The sequence below is a fragment of the Sciurus vulgaris genome (assembly GCF_902686455.1).
Source record: "Sciurus vulgaris genome assembly, chromosome: 11".
NCBI lineage: Eukaryota > Metazoa > Chordata > Mammalia > Rodentia > Sciuridae > Sciurus > Sciurus vulgaris.
In genome coordinates, this window is record NC_136472.1 from 51,577,336 (window position 1) to 51,597,746 (window position 20,411).

Consider the following 20,411-nt stretch of genomic DNA (forward strand, 5'->3'; position numbering starts at 1 on the left):
GAGTCACAGTACCCTCACCAAACCTCCAGAGCTCTGCAAACATTTGTCTCATTGGGTCCTTAAAATGGCACTGCAAGGAAAGTGTTATTATTATCCCCATTTTGCAAACAGGAGTGAAGTCATTTGCCCATAGCCCCACAGCTGCTGTGGGGAAGAATGAGAATTAGCACCTACATCCACCAACTCCCTTCCCATTGCTCTGTGGCCTGCTCTATGACACAACCACCCTTGGTGTTCCACAGCTTTCTCTTACTTAGATAAACCTAAGTTCTTACTTTTCCTGAAGTCTTGATTCCTTTAGCCAGGGATGCATACACTATTACCCAAGCCAGGAAGAGGCAGAAAGCTAGTGGCCACCTGATCTCACCAGGATATTCAATCCCAGCAGAAATCTTCAGTACGAAGTACCTAAGGATTCAAAGAGAGGGGAGGGAGAGAAGTGAGAGGGAAAGAAGAGGGGGTGACAGTCCCCAGCAGAGTCAGGAGCCTTGAACAAACCCAGCAACCACCTCTAGCCTCCCCACCAGGGACCTAATCAGATCAGGTTGTGAGGGATTTGCAGGTCTGGGCCCTCACCCACAGCTGTCTGCAGAGACACCAGCTGGATCTACTGTGCTGTTAATGATGTGCTAGGAGGCCACTTGTGGCCCTCCACATGGTTCTGAGCAAGACAGCCTACCATCATCTGGAACTGCCCCAGATGTGCAATTGAAATTCCAAACTCTCAGGCGTAATTTCTGTGTATTTTCTGCATTGTCCTACTGCATTATAAGAATATATCTGTATAATGTTAAATCTGAAAAATTAGTACACAGCAGAAACTGTTTATGCTAAATGACTATCAATAATCTGTATTTTAGTTCAGGTTGCACTGTGCAGGTCTGAAGCTGAGGTCAGCTAAAATGTATAAGCAGGGCTGGTCAGACCTTATTCAAAGCAGATGAGCAAGTGCCAACAGAAGGGAGCTGCTGGTCATTTGCAGCTGCTGTTGGCAACCTGTGTCATTGAAGAAGTCACAGTCTGCCTGGCCTCTCCCACATCCAGAACAGGTGAATGGAGTCTGGCTGGATGGCTAGCAGGGCAGCCTCCATCCTCAGGCCAGGAGTCAATTTCAAGGTCACTGAGCCTGCCAGCAGATTCAGACAATCACTTTGACTCAGTGACAACCTAGCCACACCTACTGTATGAAATTGCTATTTGTAGTTTGACATTTTTCTGTGCCCTGCACAAAGGGCCATCAAGAACCAGACTTCACAGAGCTGTACAGGTTCTGACCTGCTGAGGGAAATAAGGACAGTGGTGCCATTTCTGGCCTAGCCAGCTGCACTGTTCTCCGTCAGCTAGCCAGAGCCTCCTTCAAGGCTGTCCTGCCACACTCAGGAATGCCCTTCAGAACAGGTAGGGCCAAGCTCTGTGGGGACAGACCCTCCTTCAGTCCCAAACGTTGGAGCAAACAGGTTTAAAAGTTGAGTTGGACTGACCAGAAGTGAAACTTCACTCGGCACCAAGGTAAAACCTTGGAGATAAAATTTCCCCAGGGTGGGAAAAGAGGGCCTTTCTCCATGTCCCCATCACCGAAGCAGGTAAACCACTTATTCAACAATTGCACAGTTCCTTGGCCATCTCAACTACTCTGTGACTCTGTAAGAGACCTGGGACAAGTCCCCCAAAGCTCCTGATAACACTTCTTCTTAGAAATTAAAACTGGCCCCAGGGGATCAGTAAAGAACACCAAAAGTAGGTTTGCAAATCATTTTCCAATATACCCAACCACACAAATTGTGTGATCAGATTTTGTCAGATACCACCAAGCCAGACTCAGTTTCTTATTGCTCAGCGTGAGTTGAAGGCCACCCATGTAACCCCTATAAGAATTGTCTTCAGAGGATTAATCATTCATCCTTACTCTCCCTTCCATCTGGAAGGAGACAACCGTGCACCTTTTGAGACAGTACAGGAAAGAAAATCTAAAACGGAAATTAATGGAAACTGGGAGAAACAGTGAGGTATGAGTGACCACTTCTAATCATCTAGTAAAGGCCACTAACTGGAGGCCCATCGATATAGGTGTTTTATTTGGCTCCAGTGTTTTATTTGAATTATTTTTGCTAACATTTAAAATGGTAGAGATCAAATAAAAATCTAGGTTATATTTCCAACTTCTCTTGGGAAACTCTGATGATACTGATCCATATTCCCACTGGCAGTGATGAACCAGAGCTGAGCATCACTGGCTTCCCTTACACGGGACAGGTGTTCTCTTCCATTTGCCACAGTCCCCACTGCTCTCTATAGTCTTACTTATTTGAACCTCATTCACTTATATTCCTTACCAGGATTCTGAGCTCTAAGGAGCTTATAACTCCTTAAAGGTTAGCTGGAAAACATTCATTCTTTGTCCTTGGTTGAAATGTCTACATTTACCTTCCTTAAGATAGAATTTCATGAAATTTACTAAATCTTCCTAAAGTAGTCAAGAATGAGAATTTTCTAGTATCTTTGAGCCTCAATATTCAGTGTACAGCAATATAGATATAGAAAGTACAAAACTAAAGTAAGCTATGAGAGAGAGAGAGAGAGAATGAATTCTTATTTAAATTAAAACTTTGACCATGACTGGATTTTATATTTTTTGCCTTTCTTCCCTGAAAGTCAAGAGTAGTTGGAAAAAAAAATGATCTGGTCAACTCGAGGTCTGCTTTGATCACATTGGATCAAGATTATAATTTTTTCCCCATCATCATGATGAATTACAGCACCATTGATTTTGTTTCCACTAGCAATATTCCAGCCAATCCTCATCTCCAGGCCCACAAAGTACAACGGTCTGCATCTGGAAGCCAAAGGAGGAAAAAATTTCCCTCCCTGAACCCTCAAGATGCAAACAGAGGTGACCCACCCCTCCACCCCACCTCCCACCTCCAGTCTGCAAAATAAACATTTTTAACTCACTGGGCTTCTCATAGGAAATTCACACACACACACACACACACACACACACACACACACACACACACCAGCCATCTTACTTGAAGTACTCTTCACTCCCACTGACAAACGTCTTGTTGGCCTGGCTGGTGAAGTTAACCATTGTCAAATTGGGATAGGCAGTCATGCAGAAAGTCGAATTCTTGATCTGTATTTTGGGATGCTCACTAATAACACAGGAATCTGTTGAGGAGAGGATGGAAGAGAAACACAGTGAAATCTGTACAGAGAATATCCATGTCTGTCTGTCTGTCCATCTGTTTGTCTGTCTCAATTCAAATGCAAGCCAAAAACATTCGCCAAGGACTAGAGAGTAATTTTAGGGAAGTGTTAACCCAGATGTAGAAGCACAGAATTGTGTCCTGTTGACCATGGGTCCCAGTACCCTCAGCAGGACCTGTACTGATAACAAAGGCCCACATTTATGAAGCACTCTTTAGGTGGGGGTTAAGCGCTTTGCAAACGTTATCTCATTTGTTTGTGTTGATCAGGACAACCAAGACGGCAGGTACTATTATCTCCACTTTTAAAATAGGGAAATAGATTTAAAGAGGTTAAGTAACTCTACCAAAGTCACACAGCAAATGGGGAAAAGAATCTGAATCAAACCCAGGTCCTCATGACTCTATAGAAAACAAATGGATTGTACAAATGAATTTAATCAGAGATAAACTTCCTGAAGTGTTACTGCCGCAGAAGTTTAGCAAGCTCACCTTGGACCCCCTGCCAGGTGCCAAGGTCAACCCATCATAAGCAATCTAAGATCCCTACTGTGTTCCCCTAATCCCAGAGTGGGGATAGTGTGTGAGTGGAGGCAGAAGTCACACCATGCTCAGGAAAGCCTGTGACAAGACCTGACACAGTGTTACTCAATGAATTTGATCCCCACAGGATATTTGGTGATGTCTGTAGACATTTTAAATTTTCATACTGGGGAACTGGGTACTACTGGCATCTAGTGGGTAGAAGTCAGGGATGCTACTAAATATCCTAAAATGCACACAGCAGTACCCCCAAACAAAGAATTATACAGCACAAAATGTCCACAGTGGTGAGGCTGAGAAGGCCTGGGATAAGAAGTAGGAATTACCATGTGAATCTTAGTAGGTCAGGCACGATGCTGGACCCTTTTAACAATTATTCGCTCACAAAATCTTCATAAAACCCAGGAGGTGCATTTTATTATCTTCATTTTAAATAGGAAGAAGCTGAAGTCTCTCTTACCACATTATAATGTCTAACAGCTTTATAAATACAGATAAAATGACAGATATTTTAAATAAAGAGTCCACCAGGCCTAATCCTAAAAAATACTGTTTTGTAGAGAAGCACACAATTTTAACAATCATCACTTGTACAGCACTCATTGTGTCTTAGGCACTCTTAAGTGTCTTATAACCACTGACTAATTTAAGCTTCTCACCACCCCTCTGAGATAGGCACTGTAATTATCTCTTTGTTACAAAGAGAGAAAACTGGAGCACAGAGAGATGCTCTCAGGGTCCTACAGCAAATCACAAACCAAAAAAGCACTCTCTCTTTGGAGTCCATGCTCTTAACTGCTGTGCTATGAAATAAGAAGCAGGGATCATGAACTCAGACACCTGCAGTGCCAGGATGGTGACAGCAGTGAGGAGGGCGTGAAATGGAAGACACAGGGAGAGGCGGGGACTGTGGCCAATGGAGTACTCCAGCCAATGAGTGCTGTGCTTTTCCAGAGGTTCTGGCAGAAAAATTAGATATTTTATGAAATCTTTCAATTCTAAGACATTGAGGGCTGGGGGTGTAGCTCAATGGTATGGCATTTCCTTGTATATACAAGGCCTTGGATTCGAGCCCCAACACTGCTAAAAATAAATAAAATGCTGGAAATGAGATATAATTGTTTTAAATATCACAGGGGAGATATCACATGCAGCAGAGATGTAATGTGTGTATCCCCAATATCTACCTTCTGTGGAACAGCAAGACAGGCAAGCCTACAGGTTAAGGACAACTTGGTTGAGTTCTTTTATCTGTCCACTGGTAACCGTCATATCTAATTCACAGCATTGTTGTAAGTTTCCAATGAAACAAGAGCACGAATAAAAAAAAAAAAAAAGCCAGGTTCAATGAAGTACACCCATGATCCCATAGCTGAGGAGAATGAAGCAGGAGGATGGAAGTTAGAAGCAAGTTGGTCAATTTAGCAAGATCCTGTCTCAAAATTTTTAAAAAATGAAGTGAAAATGACTGGGATTGTAGCTCAGTGGTAAAGTACCCCTGCATTCAATTCCCAATAGCAAAAATAAATAAGAGCGATTTTTTTTTTCACAAGATGCCTGGCATGCAGTCAGTCAATAAATTCTTCACCATAATTCAATCATCACTGTTATACCTTTTCATGGAGTGAACATCTCTGATCCTCAATATCATCTCCCCCAAGACCACTAGCCTCCATAAATTACCTACTTGCCTTTCATGCATCCTCCATAATGCCTCAGAATATTGGGTAAGGAGTGAAACAACAATCATAAGAATCCCTTCCCTTTGCTGAGTTCTTCACACTAGGATTTTTCCAAGCAGTCCTAAGGCCATTTTGGGTCAGATAACTCTCTTGCAGGAATCTGTCTTACAAGCTGTCCTGCACATTGCACCCCATCTTCTGCTCACTAAATGTCAGAAGCAATCACCCCCTTCCCAGTTACAATAACCAAACATATCTATGACCACTGCCAAATGTCCCCTGTAAACCTTGGGTTGAGAAACTCTGCTTTGAGATGTCTCTAAATAGCTTTCCTTTTATTTTTTATTTTTCTTAGTTGTAGATGGACACGATACCTTTGTTTTATTTATTTTTATGCGGTGCTGAGAATCCAATCCAGTGCCTCACATGTGCTGGGCAAATTCGCTACCACTGAGCTACAACCCCAGCCCCAATGTCTCTAAATAGCTTTCTATTCAACATTATCTTCTTTAGTTTAATCAAATAACAGTTTCAAGCGGATTCTCAGCTAATAATCAAGTATTTACTGGGGAAGATTTTGTTCCCCCTACCAACAACCTGAACGAAGGCAATTAAAGCGCCATCCATATCCCCCTTTGGCAAGTAAGCACAGGAATTCTTTCTCGCCCTCCTGCCCTGAAAGTACATCCATCTCCAAGAACCAAAGAGATCGTTGATACTTGGGTAAGCGACAAATCCCTGCTTCCAAAATTGTCCTTGTGGCGGGCTTCTTCCCTAAAGAGCGTCTCTGGAGGTCCGTGGATCACCGCCCGCTGCAGCAGCGGTTCAAGGTGACTGTTGCTGCAGCAATGCAGCAGCCTCCACTCGCTCCCTCCCTGCAGCCTCAGGTCTCCTGCAATATCCCTTCCCACCGCCGGGCGGCAGGAGCGCGCTTCCCAGCGCAGGGCGCCGTTCTGCAAGCGAAAGGTTGGATGGGCCTTCTCATCACAGAGCTTCGCGTGGCCCAGCAACCCCGAACAAAGAACAGCGATAATGATCGTACTAAATTGAAAAGCTGTTGGAATGGGATTCTCTTTATTCGGGCAATTATTAATAAATGAAAGACTAGGGAGAAAGGAAATCATTTAATTAAAGTTCTAATGAAAATTAAGCCATTCCAGAAATAGAAATGGTATTTATGTTGTTCCCATTTGGAGTGACCCTGCTAGCTCCTATTTTTACAAAACAGTTGCTGGTCTTACTTGGCAGGACACAGAGATTAGTTGTACTCCATTACAAATACCCGGAGGGTTGAGTCACCCCAATGAAAACAGTGTCTTCTACAAATTGCACCTTAGAAAATAGGTGGAAAACTTGACCTTTAACCATGGGTAAAGGCCTGGGGCTGGAGTGGGTCCAGTGCCCTGTCTGCTCTCTGGTGAGGTAGAGCTCCCAGATAGCATGTCCCTAGCAGCACTGAGAGGGGCATGGCACAAACATTCACCCTATGACTAAAGGTCACAATATGGGCCATTTATCCCTCTCTCCTGGGATGAGTCATTTGCCTGGCTGTCGTAAGGGTGGGTAGTGATGGGGTTGAGAGGCAGAAGGTGAACCTGAAAGGCCATTTGGGTAGCACTGCTGGGGCAAAGAGATTTTCCATCTCCTAAGTAAGCCTCACTTGGTGTGTCCACTTGGGAAACTGTCCAGGAATATCTGCCGTCTGAACTCCCAACTGTCCAGCACAGCAGAGGGCTCTACAGCTGTCTGTATCTCTACAGGTCAGGCCACTATCCCCTTTTCTAAATCACGCAAGAACCCCACAATATCGGTCCTCCTGAAAGTGAGAGCATGGCCCTGAATGGAACACTCCCAGGTGCAAATAACACCCAATGACAGATGGAGGAGCTGCACAGAAGAAGAGTAGGGGGTTGACACCTTGTTCTTTTAACAAAAACAAAAACAAAAAAAAAAAAAGTAAGGCAATGGCTAAGAATGAGATAGGATCTGCCGAGCCTGCCCATAGGCTCACAGGGAATAATCAAAGTGAAAAATGTCCATTGTCTCTGCTCAGAGCTTGCATGGTTTTTATGGTTTGTACCAGTCGACCAAAGCTTAGCTGTATTGTATCTTCACTGTGCCTTTCATGTTTTCTATGAAACAATAAAACCAAACCAGGGCAGGGTCTTGCCTGTCTCAGGCCCCTGCCCTTGTGTGTGGCCCAATTGACATGCTCAGCTTGCTTTTAAACATATATACAGAGAAAAGGAGGAGTTATTGGTTATAAAATAAGCACATGATGTAAAATATGGAAAAAAATGGCCCCATTGTCAATATTCTGTGTATATTCCTATATTTTCTATCCATGTATATATTGCTAGTAAAGATAATTTTTTTCTAAAATTTGTATCTTTCTATAACATTTAACATATGATGAGAATATTCCCATGTTTAAACTATGGAATCACTTAATAATTGTATGAATTCTGTCAAATATTGAAGTGCTTCCACTGTTTTCCAACACTACAAGCATGATTGCTATTAAAAATTTTGTATGGTATTTACCTGACTCTAATTTCCCTCTTAAAATAGATTTGTAGAAGTGGGAACCTGCAATTCACCTAAGCTTTCTTCTTATCCCATACCATTTCAATGACAAACATCAGTTAGGGAACAACTGGAGTAATACCACTTTGCTGGAACTCATGGGATAGAACCTTGGACCAAAGATTCTTCAAGAATCCTGGACAAGCAGAGAATCAAGACTCAAATTCTAGTTCTGATTCTACTACCTTGTGACCTACAGCTTGAACCTTAAAGTTCACTTTGCCACCTGCAAAAGAGTGATCATGCTACCTGCCATTTGGAGTTCACAGGGCTCCCATGAGGAATAACAGAAACTTTCATAAAGCCACTTTGTAGATCAGAAAGCATTTAGCATAGTGAATAGGTGCACGGTTTTGGAAAGTGGGTAAACTTGGATTCAACTCCCAGGTCTACACATGGCTAACTCTATGACTTTGAGCCCAAGTTTTTTCACCTGTAAATTGGAAATAATAGAACTCATGTTATTTGTTTTCTACCTTGACATTGATAATTCTATAACAGTGTTAAACATGGTGCTGACTGTGGAGTAAGTCATGTTAATTGCTTTTATTATGAAGGTGCTGCACAAATATTAGCAGGTGTTGTTAGTAAAGGAGAATGGTGTTTCTAAACTACTGTTCCTCCTGAAGGACAGCTGCAGGACACTGGTCACTATGACTTATGTGGTCCTTGAGGTGAGTCCCCAGGGAAGTATTCCATGGAGCCTGAATTGACCCAACAGACCTACTTTAGCAGGCATTCTCCTGGAAAATCACTTCTCTCCCAGACACAATCTGGAAAGGACAAGCAGGGCTCTGGGATGACCTGGGATCATGAGGTAGTTCTGCATTCTGGACCCCCATGCCCTAGAAAGTGCACTTTGCCTAACATGGCAACCAACTTCAGGAAGCTATTCTGGCAACTGATTGTTGGTTATGACTCTGCATGGCTACCAAGTGGGATTGTCCCAGACAGTCGCTTCGCAGAGCTAACTGCTGTGCAGGGCAAAGAAGGTGGGATACTCCATTCCAAAACTGGCTAAGGGGAGCCTAATTAAGGACTGTGGAGCAGCCCTGGGTTCAGTCCCCAGCACGGAAACACATGTGCACACACACACATATATGAACAGATGTGGGCAACCTCCAGCCTAGTGGTTCCTACCTTTGGTTGCACCTGGAAAACTTTACAATACAGATCCCCAGATAATCTGATTTTAATTGGTCTGGGCGAACCCTAAATAAGGTTTTGATTTTTTGGTTCTCAGATGATATTAACATGCAGGAGCTCAAACGGAGAACCACTGTGCGAACCTAAGAAACAGGGAAATTATAAAAATAAGCACACTGTGGCTCAGGGAGGCTAAGGAACAGACTCTTGATCATACAACCAAAGAATCACATATCTAGAAACCTTCATAAATCTCCACCCTCTATTCCTGAGCACTTCAAGGTATACAAGATTTGAATTTAATGGGCAAGTGTCTCTAGTTTAATTCCCCCTCAGTCTTATTCAAAGCTTCTTCAGGTGCAGGCTGGTGTGTATGCACATGCACCTGTGTATAAACATCCTCCAGTGGGAATTGCTGTCATTAGGTATGTGTGCCTCTCTTGGGACCATGGGAGGGGAGCATTTATCCTTTGCTCTTATGCACAAAAGGTCAAACATTGCCTGAGTACTGCATTAGGCAGAATATAGGGGGGAAAGAGCTGGTTTGGGAGGCCAATACTAAGAGCCAAACATAGGTAAGCACTTGGCCTCAGTAAGAACCCAGCTTAAGGAGAATGACAGATCTACCAGAGAAAAAGGAAACCCTTTACTTAAGGTTCCCATGAAAATGACCAAAGCTTTCAAAATCGACTGAGACTAGTACCTTCTATTTGTAGAGTTTTATACCTTTGCAACTGCCATCATATCCCTCATGTCTTTTGTCCATAAAGCAGTCTATAAGGTAGGTAGGGTGCAGAATATTATTATTTCTATTCCTCAGGTGAGGAAAACTTAGATGCAGAGAGAAATCATTTGGCCCAGACACACATACAGTTCACAGCAGAGACAGCCTTGCCCACATATCTGCCCTGCATCCCTTCCCTTTCATTCTTGCCCTCTGCCTAAGAAACTGACGGTTCCCCGCAAGACCTCAAGTCCCAGTGGATTTCACACCTGCAACAGTCTTCCAGGAACACCTGGACTCACTCCTGGAGGCAGACGTGCCCTCCTCCAGGCACTGTATTATGCCCGTTTCTCTCCGAGGTCCAGGCCTATGCATCTTCTCCCATTTTTACCTTGTGCACTGAGCAGTACTTTGTGAAGTGTGTCTCTGGGATCACTTGCATCACTCTCCTAGACTCCAGAACCTAGAGCATCACTTCTCAAATTGTATTGTGCTTGATCTTGGCAAAATGCAACTTCTCATTCCAGAAGGCTAGAGAGAGGCATTCAAATCCCTCCCAGGTGATGCTGCTAGTCTGACAAAATTCTATGAAACAAAAGAAAAAACCTAGACCCCTTTGTAAAACTTGAAATTTCCAGACCCTACTCAGTTTCATTAAGTTTCATTGGTTAGGATTGTAAATCTGCATTTTTAACAAATACTTAAGCTAGTTATGAGCAAACAAAAATTTGACCATCCCTCCTCAGAACCATGAGCTCCTTAAATGCTTAAATTAAGTATGTCTTCTTGTTGGAAGTCATCTTTGTGCTCTCAGAACCTAATATAGGCCCTGTCATGCATAATGTGTGCTCCATTTATCCTTGTTAAATTAATAAACAGCTCAAAACACACACACCTGAACTTACCTAATAAAAGTTTGGTTTTGTCTTTGCATTCTGGCGTATTCCAAGGGTTATTGCAGGAGCCCCAGGGTAGCACAGACACAAAGGAGGCAAACAGGTAGAAAAGTGTGTAGCAAATAATCACATTGTAGTATATGGCTATTAGGACAGAGATGATCAGCATCGCAATGCCACAGCCTGCAGAAACAAAAATTCCAGGAATTCATTCCACCCCAAATCCTATGGAATGCTAACAGTTGGGCACAGGGTGAGGACCTTGGTCTTGACTCTCTTGTGAAGATAGATACACTAACAGTGGAGTGGACTCTATGTCTACCTGGGGCCTTGAGGCATAATGCCAGGAGTTCAACAATGACAGAGATCATCTTGGGCCATTCTTTACTAGGGTTAAATAAAGAAAGGAGGGAGGGAGGGCCACCCATCATGAAAGTAGATCTTCCTCCCCAGGGCAGTATGGTGACAGAGAGGTCAGGAATGAGAGACAGTTTGGACTCACCTTGGAGAGCTGGGATGGCCTTCCACACAGACACTGGTCCCTGGCTGGCAAACTGGCCCAGGGACACCTCTAGGAAGAAGATAGGCAACCCAGCCAATGCCAGCATCATCAGGTAAGGAATGAGGAAAGCACCTTGGAAAGAGAGAGTGGAACGTGAGACCCTGGGAGGCAAAGGCAGAGCTCTGGCCCACCTTAACCCTCTGGGTTAGAGGCTGGGCCCCCTCTCATTAAACTAAACGACAATTTAGCCCCTTTTCTGAAGAAGTTTTTAGTATTCCAGATCAACAACAATCACCCACAGGACAGGATAGAGCCTTTCTCAAAATACTGGAAGGTTACTCATGCAAAAACAGTCCTTGTTTCGATTTCTCACCAGACAGGATGCTAGGGGTTATGTGTTGGTGGACTTTTCTTTACAGCAATTCAATTTCCCAAAAATAAGTCCTTCTGGGGTTCAACAAAGTCATGGCTTTGACTCACTACTGGAGGCAGATCTGGTGAAATCTTATCAGAGCTGAAACCTCCAAGGACCTAAAATCTGCTCTGCTAGTCTCCAGGGACCCTCCTCTAAGTTACCTGCACACCTGACAACCAGGTTGAGCCTGCAGTGCTCTGCAGGCAGCCAGACCCCATGCCTCCTCACCACACTACCACCACCACCACCATCACGCACGTTTACATGAGACATCCCTTCCATTCTTCAGGGTTAACAATTGCTCCTTCCTTCAAGTTGTCTCCCTTTTGTGTCCTCCCAGTGTACCTGGCCCCAGGCACTTGATAGTATTTATGTGGATGTCTTATCTAGGCTAGGAGCCCCCAAAGTTCTTCAATGTTCATTTCCTTATTCCCAGACTGCCCCGCTTACTCCAACGGTACTTGGAGGGCCTCCACAGACTTGCTGGATTCTCTAGGCTTCTTTCCCTTCGAGAATTCTTTGAAGTTGTTTGGGAATAGCTTGGGGAGTTGCCATGATTTGAAAAGGTTTTGACCAGAAAGGGCCTTTCCAAGGATCAAGTTTGATTCAGGGGACTAAAGATGCCAGAGCTCAGAATATGACTCAGTCAAAAAAGGCTGATCCTTCGGGAGTCCTAGTGTTACACCCACCCTTCTTCCAACTTCCTGTCCAGCAGAAGGGCCTTTCCTGCCAAGGGTTCTCCCAGCCACCAAGGCCCAGCAGGAGCCAAGGATTGCTGGGGAGTAAAACCCAAGATCCTGATGTAATCCTCCCTGAATAGAGTTTTTGAGAAAGATGTGGATTGTGCAATCCTGCTTCTGAGGAGGAAGGGGTCAGCTCCCCGCACCCAAGGTTGAGAGCTGCAGGGGGTCCCGGGAGCCACAGTACAGAAACAGCTGTCTCCTTATCTCCAGGTGTCTGGGTCAGCTCAGATGCACCTGGAACCGCACCACAGGCAGAGTCCTGCACTCTGCAGATCACCCAAGAGTAAAGTGCGTGACTGTATAGACCAAACTCGCTTGCTGAATTCCCTCCTCACTCTTCATTCCGATACCCATCTCTCTTTAGGTCCCTAAGCTTCTTATAGCACTCCCTGCCCACTTTGGGCACACTATTCTGAGTACTCCCTGTGGGTAACCAAATAGAAACCCAGCTAGGGATGCCTATATTCGTGTGGGCAGCATGAATTCTTCTGTTTCCAGGGCACCCTTAGTTGCAAAAGCTCTGCCATCCTCATAAGTACTTGTCAACATGTCCTAATTTGGAATAGAGAGCTCATCTATTTCCTGTTTTAATCGTCCCCTGCTGCAGCACCTGTCCCTCCCTGTGCACCAAATTCAGCCTAGAGCCGATCCAAAAGACAAAAAGAGTGGGGAAGGGAATAAGGAGAAAGACAGATGGATGAGGGGCATGTTTCTCTTCCCTTTGGTTCAGTTAAGAAGGCATGGAAGGGAGCTCTAGGTGTGAAGTCCTATTCCTATAGGGGACCTGTCAGTTAGCTGACCTGGGGGCTAGCCCCCTGCCCTGTGGGCCTCAACCTTGGGCAGGCAACCAAAGAGACTACAACTGTGTGGGGTCCTTTCTCCTTGTTTAGAAAAGAGGGACAATGAATTCTAGTGACCCCCTAACTGGAACAGTTTTCTTTCAAAAGCAGTGTATTTAGCTCAGTTTAGGACAAATGGAAGCAAACACGTTTTTGCTAAGGGATTTTACTGAAATGAAACTATGCCCTGCTTCTGCTTAGGAGTATGTTGGGGTGGGATGCTTCTGAGAGTCTCAGAGGGTATGTAGGAATCCAGACCCTCCCGGCATGCACCTCTTGGCTAGAATGCATTCTGCACATGTTCTGGAAGTCTCAAAAGGAAGTTCTGCTTTCCATGTTGTGATCTCAAAACGTCCTTAATTCGGGCCTCCAGGACTTCAGGGTTACTGATTTGGTGCAGGGAGTACCAACTCTTCCTTACTACTTGGTGCAGAACTTCCATGCGCCCTCCTCCACTTGGTTCAGAACCCAGTCCCCCAATCTGGGAAAATGGAGGTTCCTGGGTCCCCAGACTCCCCTGAGCCCGGTATCCAGACGAAAGCCTCCTGAACGTAATGCCAACTGATTAAGACCCCTCTTGCCTCCCGGCTTTACATTCAAACCCGGCAAGGGACCAGGGTGTGAGAAGTTGACCCTGAGCTTCCCCTCCCCGCCCCTGACTGAGGGCTCCGGGCCCCCTCCAACCCTCAAGTGCCCGCCCCGCCGCGCCACAGGCGGAAAGAGCTGAAAAGCCATACCTCCCCCGTTCTGGAAGGCCAGGTAGGGAAACCTCCAGACATTGCCCAGCCCCACTGCGTACCCCACCATGGACAGGATGAAGTCCAGTTTGCTGGACCAGTTCCCTCGGGCCTTATTCTCATCCCCTTGCTCGTCCTCCTGGAGGCGGAAAAGCACATTGTCGGATAACAGCCCCGGTAGGTCCGCAAGCAGGCCCCATTCCTCCCCTTCCCCCAACTGAGGGTCCTTCCCAGCAAGCAGTCCCCAACTTTTCAACCAAGGATGCATCGGCAAGCAGAAACCCAGTTCTAAAGAAAGGATGCATCTACAAGCAGGGCCCTCAGTCCTCAGTCCTGCACTGAGAGTCAGCAAGCAGGCCCCCATTTTGATGTGAAGATCCATTTTAAACAGACCCCTGAACCCCTCTTTCCCAAGCCCGATGGTCAGGGCACACAGCAAGCAGCTTTCCCAAACCTTTACTGTACACTGATTGCAAGCAGGTCCCTTCAGCCCAACCCTTCATCAAGAGTTAATTTGGCAAGCAGTCCCCCAACATCATGCCTAAATTTCCCAGCAAGCAGGTTCCTGATCAACTCCTTCCCTCCCCACAAAAGCCCTCACTGACCACCTTTCTTCACTGAAGTGTGAGCCAAAGCTAGAAAGAGAGCTGCAATGCTTAAAGCCAGCCAGAGCCTCTGCCTCGCTTTCTCTATTAATGCCTGCCGCTGAACCTGCCTGATCTGCTAATTTAATGGAGGCATCCTTCAACCCAGGGGCAAGGGAGATGGGCAAGATGGAGATTTGAGGTGAAACCAGAGAGAGAACAGAAAAGGCAGATATGGCAAGAGATAGGCTTTCTGACACCTTGAGAGTTGGTCTAAACTTTAGTATTAACCAGATGGACAATGCTAGGCAAGGCACTTGCTCTCAGAGCCTCTCTGTCCCCATTTGTAAAATGAGGGGCTAGAATGATTGTCCTGTAAGGCATCTGCCAGTTCCAGCAATCTATGAATCTTTGGGGCTCACATCTCCAAGCTCACATAAGATGATTTCTTGGGGGCAATACCTGGCTCAGGAATGCTTTACTAAATGCTGAGCTACCTCAGATGAATTCTAAAAGTGTTCAGGGTAGCTGGGCACTGCACGAGGTCTTTAGGGACTCAGAACACTGCACAGCTTTTGCCTCCTCCACCTTTTATTTTAACACTATTCTACAGTCCCGCACTGTTCGGCAGGACAGGGGTTCTCTCAGGAAAAGGAGGTCTAGGGGAGCGAGAAGGGTCAGGGTGAGTACCAGAAAGGCACAATCAGAAAGATGAGCAGGTTGAAAAATAAGGAACTTTCAAGAATCTGAACATCCATAACATTCTCCCTATACTCCTCCCACACACATATCATCTCTACCTCTAACCCCACCCTCCAATCCTTGGGGCTGAAAGGGTGGGATTTCCACTCTTTTTGCCGCAGTGCGGAGGTTAAGCAAGGCATGTGAAGCAAAATTTCATCTACACCTGGGGTCACACTGTTGTGTGTATGCTGTGAAAGGCAGCTAATACACAAAGACCAATGCTCTAGCCAAGGACAAGTGTGGGAATGCTCAAATTTATATTCATTTCTAGTTATCCTAATAGCTGATCTCCTGTTATATGGGCCTGTGTATGAGTAAGAATTACGAGTGCATGTATGTATTTGTGTACACACAAACACTAGTGGGACTAAGGTCAGAATGACTGTATAAATCACATCTCACACAGGCAGGTATTCTGGACCAACATCTTCCCCTGCCTCCCCCAACACACACACACACACACACACACACACACACACACACACACACACACACACACCTAGCCCCTGAGCCCTGGGAAGGAAGGAAATAGAAAAAAAGGCAGAAAATGGGAAGGGAAGAGTGAAAGAAGAGATCAGAGAGGAAAGGAGAAAGACTGGCAGGAAATGGAAACAAAAGCCTGTAAAGGAGCAGGGAGTTGCCTTCATCCCTAACCCAGGGATTGGGATTTGCTCTGTGAATTTTTTCATGCCTCTGGTTGAATTGTAAAGAACCAAATGCAGGGATAGATCCATGTGGGTGAGGCCTGACATTTATGTAATTGAAGTGGTCTTCTTGAGGGGAAAAAATACAAAATTATGATGGCAAAATTTTGATACGGTTTTGGAAGGGTCCAGGCATAAGTTGGCCCTGAAGCTTCAGCTTCAGTAGCCTCCTGTAAACCCGCCTCTCACCAAATAAGTTCACAGATGATAAATGTTAACTCGCAGTTTAAAGGCTACGGAACATATATTATTATCCACCAACCCCTTCCCACGGTTTTTTCTGTTTCTTTTAAATTCAGAAATTTAAAAAACAAAAACAAACAAGAAAAGACCCGGTCATTGACAGGCGGGGGAGTCGTGTCTGCATAAAGGGGTAGAATCTCTCTGCTTCAAATATTTCGTAATCTGCATCCGTATTCTCGCTACCACCGAGGCTGGGAAGGGGCAGGTCGCGGCACCTCTGGCAGGGTCACTGCAGCCCTCGCGCCCTGAACTGACGACCCCAGCGCTGTGCGAGCTTCCGAAGCCCCAAAGCTGACTACTGCATCCACCACCTGGCACTGCCAACCAGTCTCCCCATCAGCACACGTGCACCCGCCACGGTTCGGCTTGCCTCTTGAGCCGCTGGAGAGCAGGAGGCGGCGCGGACCGCTTAGGACCGACCAGCTTACCTGTGTGACAGTAGTGGTCACGCTGCCAGGAAGCACCGATGCGATTCCATCTGTGCCCAGAACCACGGTGCTCTGGCTCATGTTCACCCAGCCCACGGACGGGGTATTGTTCCGCTCCAGCGTGCCCTTGCCCACACTCACGTTCTCATCCCCCTCTGGGCCGCGCAGAGCCGGGATCTTACAGTGCAGCGCGTTGCCGGGCCCGGCGCCCCCAGAAAGGGGGCTGCCCTGCGAGCTGTGCCCTTCGCTTAAGTCTGGGAGGGCCACCGAGGCCGCCTGAGCCCGCGGGCTACTGAGTTTGCAAAACCCCACTCCTGGTCGCTGGGCCTCGCAGACTCGCGCATCCGCGGACTGGAAAGTTTGGGCGCCGGTGGAAGCGGACCTGGGCACACGTGGTGGTGGAGCGACGGCTGCAGAGGGAAGCTCCTGCTCTGGGCTCGTTCTGGGTGCGCACGGGCTCTCCCGGTGACCCGGGGCCGCCGCCTCCATGCTGTTAACTGGCTGTTTGTTCGTTTCCTTGGAAGAACTGCAATCCTGAAAACACAATGTCAAGTTCGTGCAAAAAAAAAAAAAAAAAAAAAGTCAAGGCAGCTTAAAAATATCTGTATCTACATATGAAGACTTTCACAACTCAGGTGCAGACACAATAACCGGGGGATATGGAATCTGGATTTTTTTTCTTTCACCAGTTCAATTAGCATTTCTCAATTAGCGAGTCTAGTCAATAACCAGACGACATAAAGAAGCTAATATTCCCTCTGACGGAAGCCTATCCAAGAAAAAAGAGGAAGAAATGTTTTTTTTTGGGGGGGGGAGGGAGAATGGAAATAGCCCTACAGTCATGAGTTTCCTGCCCCTTTTGGATTTCAAATCACGGTTGTGGGGTGCCCGCGTCTCCATCTCCATTGTAGAAAGATTCTTTAATTTTCCGCCCCATTTCCTTTGTCATTCAACAATGCACATTGCCTTTTTTTTTCCTTTTTCTTTTTTTTTTTTTTTTTCCTCCGATAGACAAGCTGTGACCACAAAGCTGATGCCCTGGCACCAGTGAAGGCTTAAAGCTACATCGGTTGCTTGAAGCTCAGCGCTCAAAACCCACCCCCGCCCACCAGGTAGCAAAGGCAAAGATAAAGACCACGATCAAAATACCAAACAAAAAGCAATAAACCAGACTTAAAACACAAAGTGGTAATCGAATTGTTATCTTTCACAACCTGAATTCACTTCCAAATTACCAGAAATATAGAAGAACATACAAAGTTGTTGTTGTTTAGCTGCACCCCCCCCCCAACTTCTCGCTTGACATAGGACCAAAACTCGCGAATAATTTTCATTTGTTTTCTTCTAATTGAATTTCAAATGAAAAGAATTGCCAGCAGTGGGTTTTCCATCAGCTTTCTCCCCTCGTGTTATCTCTCAGGGCTTCCTACACATTAGCAGTAATACTTATTACACTGAAAAAAATAATCATCCCCTCAACCGCATGCCTCTCATCTAACACCCTTTCGCATATCTACAGATCAGAATTCCTTAATTTGCACCAAATCTAAGAACCAAATCGACTTCAACCGTCATTCCTAACTAAAAAGCCTCTAGGACCCAGAGTGGAATTCCGGGCACCGGCATCTGACTTTTCAGCACCGAGGACAGTGCCCGGAGTCGCGTCTTGGGGAGTCACCGACCCCTCAGCTCTACAGCCGAGGAAGCGTCTTTCTAACCTCAGGTGATGCTCATTAAGTACAAATATCGTACTAGGGCTACGGAAATTGTCTTCCTCTCTCCCTCCCGCCCTATGCACCGACATTTCAAAAACAAATATCCCAAATGAACCTGTCCTATTACCTTAACCCCCTTTCCTCTTAAAAACAAACAAACAAAAAGCAAACACTCACCATGTCGGACACAGGCAACAGATTGAACCGGTAGAGTGAAACCCGCTATTTGCAAGACTGGTTGGCTCCGGTAAGAGAGACGCTTTCTATATCTTGGTGGGAAAGGCCGGGTTTGCGTCAGTGCATAGCAAGGTGCCCTTCGGTTGACATCTTCTTGATAATACAAGTTTGATAAATCATTGCCCCTTTGGATTCGAGTTTTAAAGGGACAACAACCTACAATATGCTGGCCAGTTGTTACTTGGGCAGGAGGGGGCTGCGTGTTTGGCGTGACTCATGTGGGTCTGATTACTAAACCAAAGCCAGTGGGAGGGGACGACAAAAGTTTGCCTCCTCCTAATTAAGGGAAACATGGGAGGGACACGTCCCACTGCACCCAAGGCGAGGCGCAGCCGCCGACAGAGTGGATTGGGCTATACCCTTGAGAAGGGGGGGGGGGGGTAAATGACTACCATGTCTCCGTTTCCCACTAAATTCCATTGCTGTTTTCCAAGTCTTCAGCGTATTCCCAAATACTATGCCAGAAGCGGTGGAGGGTCTGTCTGTCTGCACAAAGCCCCACAGCTCTGCAGTGCACGGATCCTACATGCTCAAGGGTGTAACCACCTTGCCTGGCTTCAGATTATCACACCAGTCTTGCCCAGACAACCAGTCTTGGGGAAATCCTGGGTTTTTGCTTAAAAATTGAGACCAAGAGAAAATCAAGTGTATCATTGAATTTTTTCATTGTAATTTTTAGGATCTCCTAAAAAATATTTTAGAGAAATGAGAAGGAAATTATTCCCAACACTGAACTGGTTCTCAGACCCCTTTCAAATTCAAAGGAAACCCACTCTTTCTTCATAGCCCTTTTAACAAAAACCCACACAGGGTCAGGCCTAATTTGAAAATTCGGGGTCTTAGACATCGCCTACATCAAGATTCCGAGCAAGGGTTGGGCATCTGGGAAGCCGCCAGGCGAACGTTCGACCGACCATACTGCAGCAGGGATTGGGGGTGGCCGTGATAATTAAAAGATCTTCTATGAACTTTCCTGTTGGTACAAAGCAATGTCTATACTCCCTTAAAAGGGAAAACACCTTTACAAAAAAAGATGTCTTTTGGAGACTATAGATATAGAAGCGATTCGCAGCAAAAAATACTTCCCTATCCTTCTTTTCTTTGCCAGTCTAGCTTGGGGAACTCCTGGCCTCTGGAATGAGAGCTACCGAAAGCACTTTGTCCCTTCCCTGCTGCCGGCAGCCTAGTCCACTGCCTCAGGGTCCGCACCGTCTCACTCCGCTGCGCAGTCTCCACACCACGGGAGGACAATGAGGCGGCGGCCGCAGGCGGAGGCTGCTGTGGCAGATTGCGGCGGGCGCCTGGGGCACTGTGGAGCCCCCTCCCTCCTCCTCCCTAACCCTCCCAGGACGCCCGAGAGTGCTGGATGCCTCTGTCCTCCCGGCCCCTCCCGAGGGCAGCCACCTGGGGACCCATGGTCTGCACTATTGGGGGCGGGGGAGTGGGGTGTTCCTAAAGAGACAGACCTTCCTTTGGAGTCTCCTTGCAGGTTTCAAGCCTATTTTAATTGTAGTTTTGAGTTTACTTTTGTTGAGATCTAAATATTGAACTGTTGTGTAAGGGCTTTTCGTGAAATTATCGCATTTAATCTTGGCAACAACCCTTGAGAAACTATCTCAATTTTAAAATTGGGAAAACCGAGGTTCAGAAAGTCTCTCTTTCGAACCCCAGAGAAGCCCCTAATCACAGGACAGTTGCTAAGGCCAGTCCTGCTCTTTCCCAAGATTTACTCAG

The 20,411-nt window shown here is 46.0% G+C and overlaps 1 protein-coding gene across 2 annotated transcripts in view; it reads right to left on the reverse strand.

The window, feature by feature from the left end:
* SLC6A5 (solute carrier family 6 member 5) overlaps positions 1-18,809 on the reverse strand; it is a 53,548-nt gene extending 34,739 nt beyond the window's left edge. Inside the window, exons 1-7 of one of the 2 annotated variants that reach the window (XM_079104074.1) lie at positions 18,618-18,809; positions 16,726-17,259; positions 14,023-14,161; positions 11,289-11,420; positions 10,796-10,969; positions 3,030-3,171; positions 276-408 (exon numbers count right to left, since the gene is read on the reverse strand). In XM_079104074.1, coding sequence (XP_078960200.1) covers positions 276-408; positions 3,030-3,171; positions 10,796-10,969; positions 11,289-11,420; positions 14,023-14,161; positions 16,726-17,259; positions 18,618-18,620 — 1,257 coding nt within the window. In that variant the 5' untranslated portion in view covers positions 18,621-18,809. Of the gene's footprint in view, positions 1-275; positions 409-3,029; positions 3,172-10,795; positions 10,970-11,288; positions 11,421-14,022; positions 14,162-16,725; positions 17,260-18,443; positions 18,471-18,617 lie in introns of those variants that run through there. The other variant, XM_079104075.1, reaches the window with a different exon arrangement.
* Positions 18,810-20,411: the final 1,602 nt, after the last annotated feature.